The sequence below is a fragment of the Vanessa atalanta genome, chromosome 10, assembly GCF_905147765.1.
Source record: "Vanessa atalanta chromosome 10, ilVanAtal1.2, whole genome shotgun sequence".
Taxonomy (NCBI): domain Eukaryota; kingdom Metazoa; phylum Arthropoda; class Insecta; order Lepidoptera; family Nymphalidae; genus Vanessa; species Vanessa atalanta.
In genome coordinates this window covers 7761995-7772812 of record NC_061880.1, presented here as the reverse complement: position 1 = coordinate 7772812, position 10818 = coordinate 7761995, and the positions used below count along the sequence as shown (strand labels likewise).

Sequence of the window (10818 nt, the reverse complement as noted above, 5' to 3'; positions counted from 1 at the left end):
AAACGTTAATTTTTTTCTATTTAGAAATGTTTCTATTTTGCACTGTCTTTTATATGAATATTGTAAATTTTAATTTAATTGTAAATTTATCTTTAAAGTAGAACCCGCTCCTGAAGTATTGCTTTCAAAAGTAAAGTGGATGTTGAAATGTTAAGTTAGTAACTACACATTTCAGTTATACATTTTAAATTTGACTACCATTATATAAATTATTAATCGTAAAATATTTATAAGTAAATAATACTTAATTTTAGCGAATGAGTATGTATACTATTTTTTTTAATAATATTTTATTAAATCGATTCATTGGACGTTTTCTGTTATCTGTTTATCTTTTTTGTTTTTTCTTTTTTTTCTGTGCCATCGCTTAATAATATTGTCTGTCAAAAGATAATAGTTTTGAGTTTTACTTTAAGAAAAACGTTACCGATATAACGATATAATTTCAAGTGCAACATCTATTAAATATAGCAATGAGTTATGATAATAGCTTTCAATTGCATTCTACACACCAATCCCATGGTCAAAGCAAAAGAAGCAGATATTTATTAGGTAAAGATGAATCACTAAATATATCGGCAATACTTAACGAGACAACTACTTTTAAAACTCTTAACGATACTAGTTTGAGGCAAGTTTTAGACGAATCTTCAGTTTTAATAAATACCGGCAATGCAGGAGACGGCCTAAGTGAGGCCTTTTTTGAAATAATACAATCCAGCCGGCCGAGTACCGTTTTAGACACAATTGCGAGGTTAGCTCAAGCTTGTTGTGATTCACTTGAGCTAGTAGAACCTTGGAACCGATATAATGCTCAAAATTATTGGCTGGCAGAAGAAGCAAACACGTGGAAACTCATCTTTAGCCTTTTTGCCGATTCAATTTCCGAACACCCTAAAACTTTAGACAGTCAAATTCTTGAACCAACTTTATCTCAACAAAGGCTGGTAAATGCTTATTTTGAAACCGAATCTGAACTTCGTCTGTTGCAAGTATTAGTTAATTGGCTTGAAGTGACAGCAACATATCAAGAAGGAGCAACACAAACAGCTGCTCCAGTAATAGCTAACAACATACATTGGGGTAATACACTTCATCAACTATTGATAGGATCAAGTTTGTTTAACAAAGAAAAAAATAATTCTATGATCACATGTATGGATCCTGATGCTCCAAGACGTCAAAATAAAACAATACACTCAGATGATAAGAAAGATGATGATGATTTGTGCAAGAGGATTTTTACTGAAGTTCGATGTGGAAAATTTCAAGAAGCAGTGTCGCTATGTATCAGTGCTGGTCAAGCATGGCGTGGGGCTGTTCTGCAAGGCTGGAAGTTGCTTCATTATGAACCTGGTGATGTTAATGGTACTTTAGAAGTTACAGGAAACTCTTCAAGAGATTTATGGAAATGGTGTTCTTTAGGTATAGCTAATAATGTCAGTGAAAATACCCATTTCAGAGCTACAATTGGAATCTTATGTGGCCACTTGCCGAGTGCCCTTCCAGCATGTCAAGGAAATTGGGAAGACTTGCTTTGGGCTCATTTAAGAGTTCAAATAGAAGCTAGAGTTGACAAATTCTTACATGAACATCATGCAACAGCTGAAGCAAATACTACACCCTCAGATGTATTAGATTTATTACAGAGTGAGCTCCAAATTGATGAATTATCTTTACAACAAATTTTTAATTCTGTTAAATCATTGATGGATGGAAAAAGAGAATCAAATTATCAGATGTGTCAGCGTAATCTAATGCTTGGACACATAAGAGCTATAATGCAAGATTCTCTGGAGTGGCTTGATAGTGCTGAAGAAAGATTTGTGAGGTTTTTGGCTCACCTTATTCTTGTTTTAAGGCAGATGGGCAAAGATCCTCAACATGACATTGGTGACAAAATTTTGGAGAAATATGTAATTCAGATTATTGAAGGCTTAGTTGAAGGTACAAGTATATGTCCAGAACTAATAGCCTACTATACCTCAACTGTACCTACGGAGAGGCAAATAGCTTTGTATGCAGAATTAATGGACCGAGTCCAGAAAAGTGAAAATAGGCTTGAAGTTGTTAGAGCAGGAACAAGAGCAGGTATTGATGTTGCAGCTTCTGCCAGAGTTGCAATAAAGAAAGCAATTACTGACATACAACAGGGCTATGGGAACATAGATCTAACATTCACTCAAACAACAGCAGTGGAAAAAGATAAGACTTTGGTAACTAAAGTGATATCATCACTTGAATGGCTGTCATTTATATCAAACCAAATAGAAGAAGGTCTATGGCTTAGCAATGCTATGGTTCGAACATTTATTTTTATTGGTAATACTAATGCTGCATTACTATGCGTGAATAGTGTCAGTAAGATGTTTGATGATTTTACAAACAAGGTACCCAAAAACTCTTCAGAACTAAGAGAACATCTTTGTTTAAAATCATACTTAGAAGCAATAGAAGCCTTTGCTACTTGGTACAGACATTTTATAAGTGGTCAACCTAAAGATATAGAGCCATTAGCCCCAGATGCATCATTCTCTGATAAGGTTCATCACGAGCAAAGATGTGCTCAAATTGAACAACAAAAAGCTCGATGGCAGAATGCTATACTTCATCAATCTCGGCAAACAAAGCAACTACTTTATAATATTCTGTTATTCCCTGGAGGATGGCTACAAGATGAAAATGACTCAATAGCCTCCCACAAATTTACCAATGAAGAAAAGGAAGAGAGAAACAAACAACTAGATACTTTAAGACGTCTTTGTCTACCAGAGGTTGCACTATTAATTTTTAAAATATTGCAGAGTAGTGATGATATCGATAATCACAAAGAAGCTCTTAAAATGAGCAATTTAATTGCCTGTGAAAACCGTGGTCTTTACCAAGTATTTACAAAAAGTAAACTTTTGGAAGTACTAGACAGAATTAAAGAATCTTCTTTGTTTTTAGTAGAAAAGGGTAAAGATATACTTGGTTATGAATTGGATGAATAATTTCCCATTACAATAAATATTTCATCATAAACAAAATATCTTTTATTACTCTATATATTTAAAATTTACAATTATTATAAAACCATTTGTGGATACTTAACATAGCAGTACTTATGCTATGGATACAGGGCTTAAATTAATTAAATCATTGCTGCTTTCTGCTAAATCAGCTATGGAAACCCTTCCTCTTTGTTTTATAAACTTAGCAACATCTTCAAGCTCCTTCTGTGATATATATATGAATTTTCCTCTGTCATCAATAACACCAGTTAGTTCCCCACTAGTTTGTAGATCTGTAATTCGATCAATTGCAGCTTGTGTTTTAATTTTGAAGTTGCCAGCAAGATCTTCCAATAAAACAACTTTTTGTGCCTGTAACATAATATATAATGTTTAATTGAAAATGAGGTAGTATTCCAATTATTGAAAGAGGTGTTATAATACCTTGATATAATCTATGAATTGCTTTAGCATGTTTTCTTGATCTTGTTCTTGATTCTCATCGTAACCTTCTCCTTCAACAGTGAATGCTGATTTCAATGCTTCATATTCTTCTTGTTCACGTTTCTTCCGTTCTTCTTCTGCTTTTCGTACTGCTTCTTCAGCTTTGCGTTCTTCTTCCTGTGTATGGAAATATAACAAGGAATTAATAAGTACCTAAATTATAAGTAATAAATATTTGTTTATTTCTCCTTATGAAAAAGGAATTATTTATCATATAAATTTTCTTACCTCACGTTTTTCTTCAGCTTTTTTCCTCTCTTCTTCCATCTCTTCATCACGTTTCTTTTTCATTTCACGCATTTGCCCCTCTGCTTCTCTTGCTTTCTTTTTCTCCATTTTGGCTTCTAATTTTGCACGTTTCTGACGACAGAATAAGAAATTACAAGATAAATATAAAGGATTTTTAAAGATATTATTCAACAATTAATATGACATTATAAAGTACCTTGGCTCCCATTTTGTCATCCAAATCCAATTTTGGGGCTTCTGGGATACCTTCTTCCTCTACCTCCTCTGCAATAGCAGGTTCTTCTTCAATTAAAGCAGCTTGGTGCCTAGCAGCTATATAACAAAAGGATTGGAAAAATATAATTCGACAATATAAACATACAATAACAAATGTTATATTTAAGCATTTGAATTATAGAATAATATTGCATACCATTAGCTCTCATCCGTGCTCTCTGATTTCTAACAGCTTGTACCCTGCCTGGACCCCCATCTCTTTGTGCCACAGCTCTAGGTCTTGCTCCAGCTGCATCAATAAATGTTTTTATTAAATACCTTTCTATGTTTCATTCGTAATATATCTGTTTAAAAAGCAGTTTATTACTTACGTTGTTGCTTAACTTGAGAAACACGTAAAAATGCAATTGATAAAGCTATTATTACGAGAGCGCTAATAATAGCAGCAATAATAAATGGATCCATCTTTATGTACTTTAAGAAATAACTGGAATATAACCTTAGTGAGAATATTTATAAGAATGAAAAGAGTAAATAATTATTAACGTTTTTTAGTCTTTTAAACTTCAATAATATCTAATAAAAGGCGAAAATTCATGTTATGATTTATTTTTGAAATAAAATGTAATTTGTAGCTACACATACTGTAGTCTATGTCATCGTAACGTCATCAATGTCATACATAATATATATTATATACTATGTATTATGTCAGGGTTGCTAGATGTTTTGAATTGTCAGAATCAGTCGTTATGAACGATGTTTTAATGAAACATCGTATTCAATTCCCTAAAAAGCTAATTCAAATAAACAGTACATTTTTAAACTTACATATACACCATTGTCTTTAATTTATTCCTTAACCTTATTAGTAGTATATAGAAGTTAACATAGTTGTATTAAATGTGTAGTCGCTAGGTAGAGCGTTACAGAAGACGGTTTTTGACTTGAAATAAAAAGTCGTATGAATCACGAACAATTCGACTTCAATTTTATAACTTTTTCTTTCATTAAAGAGGTTCACTTAGCAATCAAAGTCGAAAAGATTCTTTAAGACTACGCAGAAGTTAGTTCGCAGTAAGATCTTTCGTAACGAGTGACGATGTCAACGGTAAATCGGCAATGTGAAATTGGAACTTTGGGCTTTCGGGGTGTTGTTGATAATGTGTAGGTTGATGTTCTGCCACATCGTCGAACAGATTTATTAAAAGGGTTTTCTTTGTGGTGCATACAACACGGTTTGACTAAAAAACCGATATCACTTTCATGAAAGTCGAGTTAGTTACCTGAATTTAAGATGATTGTTTTCTCCCTGGAATATTCCAGTTAATATGACCTAACTCTACTTCAAGTACGGCTAGATAATGGGCCAGCCTCATCGAGCTTCGCAATATAATTGCCCAATATGGTAGCCTGCCCAGTAATTCTTTACAACCTCAGTCTTGGTGGATACTAGCGAGTCTGGCAGCAATTAAGAGGCTTATAGGAGCAAATATTTCCTATGAGCAAATCGTATTTTTAACGCCCCTAGTAAGCTTTTTATTTTATTTTTGTCACGTATTTGTTAAGTAGTTTTGTCTACCGGACTGCTGATATAAAATCAATAAAAGCTATTTGTATATCTTCCTATGTTTTTATATGTAATCGTGGTTATTTTAATTAGCTTATCAAAGTACATATTAATAAAAAGAATAAAACATAAAGAAAAGTGTTGTAAGAATTAATTTGTTTTTATTTATGAACGCAACGATTGTCTCGATATGAAAAAAAAAACTTTCAGATGACGTGTGTCATGTCATTCCGTATTGCTTCCCATCTTCGCCGACTGTATTGTTAGAAGAAAACATGATTCTATTTAATTTTGCGTCATTAGTGTCCTTTTTATTAGTATTAGATGTTACAACAGCTTTATATTTTCATATAGCAGAAGGGGAGAGAAAATGTTTTATCGAGGAAATACCTGACGACACAACTGTAATTGGTATACTTTTTTCTTATTCTCTTTCAGCCGTTAAAACATAATTTTCAATAGACGACAAATTTAACTTGATGTTGTGTTTTATTTTACAGTAAATTATAAGGTAGAGTTGTATGATCCTCGATCAGGAGGTTTTATGCCATCGTCTCCTGGGATTGGCATGCACGTTGAAGTCCGCGACCCCAACGATCGTATAGTGCTTTCTCGAGTGTATTCTTCTGAAGGAATGATATCATTTACTTCTGCAACACCCGGTGAACATGTCATATGCATGTATTCAAACAGTACATCTTGGTTCAGTGGATCACAGCTAAGAGTAAGTATTTATTGGAAATAATGTTTAGATATTGGTTAGACAGGTTATCTATGGGATGACCTAGTGGAGATTGTAATATTTACAAATATTTCCCAAAATAATTATCCCTAATTTTTTTGTTAATCCCATTCATATATTTTTTGTATGTATCTCATTGATTAAATATATCAACACTTGTTCAAACAAAAGTATAACATGGCCAACCATTGAACAAATCTTGTGTAATAAAGAATTTAAATAAAATGTTGATATTTTTCTCATGGGCTTAGTTTGTCTGAACAGGTTTCAACCATTATTCAAAAAGCTGAATAGTATTTACATTATTTTGCTTCAAAACTTTTGTTTACTTTTCCATTGTGTTTATTTATATAACTCACCTGAACTGTATCAAAGAAGAATAATGAAATAAGGAGAGAAAGCCTTATCCCAGAAGTGAGACATTTATAGACTTACTTTATTTATTATTTGTGACTTCAGGTGCATTTAGACATTCAAGTTGGTGAACATGCAGTGGACTATGCAAATGTAGCACAAAAGGACAAGTTGACAGAATTGCAATTGAGGATAAGACAGTTGCTTGATCAAGTTCATCAGATCACTAAGGAGCAAAGTTATCAGAGAGTAAATATATATCTTATAATTTTATTTCAAACTAGAAAAAAAATTACCTCTTCTTGTCTCTATACAAAAAACATGTTGATAAAACAGTTATTGAAAAGAGTTTTTAACCATGACACATTTTGTGATGTTCTTGTGGCTAATAATGATATAAGTAGCTAAACAGTTATTGGCATATGCCAATATGTGTAGGGCAAGCTAAATTAATAAAGAAATTAAAGATTCTTTAAGTATTCATTTATAAAATAATTTTAATAATACTTTATTCTATAAAATGTAATTAAATCGAAGTATTTCTCTTGAGAGGGAAAGAGAGAACATTAAAATGTTTTTTACATTCCTTGTTTGTTTCAGCACCGTGAGGAAAGATTCAGACAGACATCAGAAAGTACCAATCAGAGAGTGTTATGGTGGAGTTTGCTTCAAACCGGAGTCCTCATAGGAATAGGTTACTGGCAAATGAGACATCTTAAGAGCTTCTTCGAGGCTAAGAAATTAGTTTAAATCACAATGTCCATAGTCATAATAAATATTCTATTTATATTTGAAAAGCATTGACACCTTCATCCTAAAATATTATTTCAATTTATATTTTCATTTTACAGTAACAAATATGTTGTGATATGCATTTTTAATAAAATGTGTTTCTAAAGGACAATCTGTTTTTTATTACTTTTGTACAACTTGCTTATATGTAAAACTTAGAACTTATCTATTTAAATAAGTTATTCAAACAGTAAATTATAAATAATATAGTTTTATGAAGATTTAACATAATATAGTATACTTAATGATTATTGTAGGTTACTATAAAACATAACAATATATAATGGATAAAAATAAAATTATTAATTGGATAAGTGGGTAACTAAATGGGAAAGCTAATTAGATATATTACACATTTGTCAAAAATTATAAATATATATATTATAATTTTCAATGTATTCTAGGAATGACAAATGTAAGAAATATTGCAGTGTTGCATATCATTTAAATTATAAAATTTGTCTTAAATAAAGTTGACTTATTAATACAATTTTATTTTTCTTCATACTAATAATATGATTAAAATTAATGTTTATATAGAAATTGTATTCAAGTGAAATAAATATTTATTTAGATGAATATTTATTTATTAAATTGTTATAACTTCAGATACTTATTTTAAAATAAACTTCCTCTAAATTATGAATTATCCTTAACCTTAAAAACACTATCTATATATTGCACAAAAGCATAAGGGTTTGGTTTAGACATTGGTGACAACCAGCTGAAGTCCACAGTCTCAAGTGTGGATGCTAAAGTGTCACATGTGCAGTAGTAGAGATGTTTATCAACATGCAGCTGATCTGCCAGTTCTAATTGATGATTGTTCATTAATTCTTCATTTACAACGACTAATAAGGGTTTATTTAAGTCCAAAGCTTCTAAGCAGCTTCCTGCTCCAGCGTGACTTATTATTAAATCAGCGTTTGACATATCGGCTTTTAGTGAGTTCTTAAATCTGTAAAGATGTAATTTTATGCCGTCTTTCTCAAAATCACCCGGTTCAACGTCACTATTTCCTATTTGGACCGTAATATTCTCGCATCCCATTTTTCTTAAAACGAGAAGTACGGGAGATGATTGGATGAATTCACATAAGAGATCGAAGCGTGTTGTCCCAACTGTCACAAAACACTTTTTGTACTGCATTTGCATTATGCAGGTCTTGAAAATAAAAATAATATGTTAGCCTTTGTGTAGTGTCTTAATTTGACATCACATTATTTTTGTAAACACTTCCAACTGTGAACCAATTCACCAAATGTCAATGTCAATTGTCAATCAAGTATGGGAATAGATATACACAAAAATTATGTAACCATGATATAATAAAAATTGAAATCATATTTATTTTATAATCATTTTCTTCATTTTTATTTACGACGTCGTCTTTGCTGTTTATAATATATGTTTGTATAAGAAGACTTGTGTTTTATTATTTAAACATCATAATTGGTACACTTTCTGTATTTACGTTTCTTTATTTTGTTTTTTACCGGTCACGCTCTTATCTTTAAGGCTACGAGTGAGTAGCGATCTCTCCTCCATCAAAAATTCTTCATTGTCTAATTCCTATTGACTATCGCTGAATCGTCCCCCGAGCGGCGCCCGGGTTTTTTGTATGGCGTGCTTGATAAAGACGGGTCTATTTCAAGTAACTTCCAACTATATAGATAAAAATAAAAACCAGAAGACGTTTAAAGTTGCCTTAAAAAGAAAAAAAAACAGATAGGCTGTATCATGGACGCAGTCGCATTAGAATAAACGAATGTCGTACACAATATAGGTTGTGTAATTAGCACTAGTGCATGTAATTTACGGTACAGATCCTGATATAAAAAATAATCAAATAAATACAATGGTTTGGAGGATATCTGCATACATCCGTTGTATTTACACCCATCGAAGCAGTTCCAGCTGAGTTAAAATTTGCTGTATTTTCCCCTGGAAACGCATTCCGTAGAAATCGTGACACGACTGTAGTTGACTAATATTAAATAATTCTAAAACTACAATTGGTCACATTCATCACACTTGGGCCCAAACTTGTTCTCCACAAATACGGGCCCGAAGTCTCGTTCCGAATTACGGCTAAAATCCAGTGCACATACACATACACGTACATACGGTAATCAAGCGAATGCGTAGTCCCTCTAACTGTGGCCTTGTACTGTAACTGTCAGCTGTAGCCTTGCTGCCGAAGTTCTTTTGAATGTTACGTATTGCATGCGGTGCATCATAGTAATGGCTTTTATCCTATAAATAATAATAGTATTAAATTTATAACGGTTGGTTTTTTACTTAAAAAGTTATAACCGTTTCATAATTCGTTATAGGTTTTTGTAAGTAACTGACCAAAATAAAAGATGGTGCACGGAAAATGGGTCACCTGATGGTAAGTGGTCTCCACTGCCCATAGACATTGGTGCTGTAAGAAATAGTAACCATTCCTTACATCACACCAATATTATACGCCACCAACCTTGGGACCTAAAATATAATGTTCTTTACGCCTACAGCTACTGACTCTGGCACCTTTAAACCGGAACACAATAATACTAAATATTGCTGTTTGGCAGTAGAGTATCTGATGAGTGGGTAGTATCTACCCACACGAGCTTGCAAGAATACCTACTACCCTGTATATTAAAAAATCATACCAAAATTTGAAATAAAATTATCGTTATTGTTTATCTTTAAGCAATTGTAATTATTGGTGTTTAATTTTTATTGAATTACACAAGAACAAAAAGTGATAAAACACTTACTTTGCCCCCGACCGCAACACATATTAGATTTAAATTCTTACTCAAAAATATATTGACATAATAAAAAAAAAGGTTGTCATTGATATGGAAGAATATTTTCTGATTTGCAAATTTTCTATTGCACGATTCACAACTGATGTTGTCTTATGTAATAAGGTGTCCCTAATATTATGCCAGTTTTACAGATAAACTCTTTACGGAGAATCTGCATTGTCAAACCAGCGTCGATACTATTGGTATTCAATAACAAAACTAATGTACATAATATTCTTTTGTCATAAATCCTACGGAAATAGTTCTAAAGTAACTGATGCGTTATGGTATTCAGTAGCTCTCTAAGTGCGTAATAATGCTGTTGTATTAGAAGCGTGATGTGAGCTTTTTCTACGATAGGCTGATTGTAAGTCGCATAAATAAACAGGGTTGTTTTCGCTTCTATTGGTCTTATAGAAAACATTTTGTATAATTATTAAAGAAAAGAAATAATAAAACAAATAAAAAGCTCTTACTGAAATGAAATGTGTAGAATATACTAAAGTGTTGAATTTACTAGAATTAAATAAAAAAGATGTATCTAATTAAGTAATAAAATATAGAGACTATATTCGGATTGCGAATTTTATAGTATTA

The 10818-nt window shown here is 32.0% G+C and overlaps 4 protein-coding genes across 4 annotated transcripts; 2 read left to right on the top strand and 2 right to left on the bottom strand.

Annotated features, from left to right (window-relative positions):
- The first annotated feature begins 388 nt into the window (after positions 1-388).
- LOC125066850 (nuclear pore complex protein Nup107) lies at positions 389-3023 on the top strand. The gene has a single exon (XM_047675140.1). It carries the CDS (start codon positions 474-476, stop codon positions 2991-2993), a length of 2520 nt encoding a protein of 839 aa, XP_047531096.1. The 5' UTR covers positions 389-473; the 3' UTR covers positions 2994-3023.
- Positions 3021-4622, bottom strand: LOC125066851 (DDRGK domain-containing protein 1). The gene is made up of 6 exons (XM_047675142.1): positions 4334-4622; positions 4159-4251; positions 3943-4058; positions 3726-3857; positions 3438-3614; positions 3021-3365 (listed from the first exon to the last, which is right to left on the bottom strand). Exons 1-6 carry the CDS (start codon positions 4425-4427, stop codon positions 3105-3107), a joined length of 873 nt encoding a protein of 290 aa, XP_047531098.1. The 5' UTR covers positions 4428-4622; the 3' UTR covers positions 3021-3104.
- Positions 4623-5749: 1127 nt separating this feature from the next.
- LOC125066814 (transmembrane emp24 domain-containing protein eca) lies at positions 5750-7532 on the top strand. The gene is made up of 4 exons (XM_047675097.1): positions 5750-5943; positions 6033-6256; positions 6734-6877; positions 7229-7532. Exons 1-4 carry the CDS (start codon positions 5808-5810, stop codon positions 7376-7378), a joined length of 654 nt encoding a protein of 217 aa, XP_047531053.1. The 5' UTR covers positions 5750-5807; the 3' UTR covers positions 7379-7532.
- Positions 7533-7990: 458 nt separating this feature from the next.
- Positions 7991-8671, bottom strand: LOC125066888 (UDP-N-acetylglucosamine transferase subunit ALG13 homolog). Its single transcript, XM_047675200.1, has one exon. The coding sequence runs from the start codon at positions 8573-8575 to the stop codon at positions 8060-8062; it is 516 nt and encodes a 171-aa protein (XP_047531156.1). The 5' UTR covers positions 8576-8671; the 3' UTR covers positions 7991-8059.
- Between the last annotated feature and the right edge of the window lie 2147 nt (positions 8672-10818).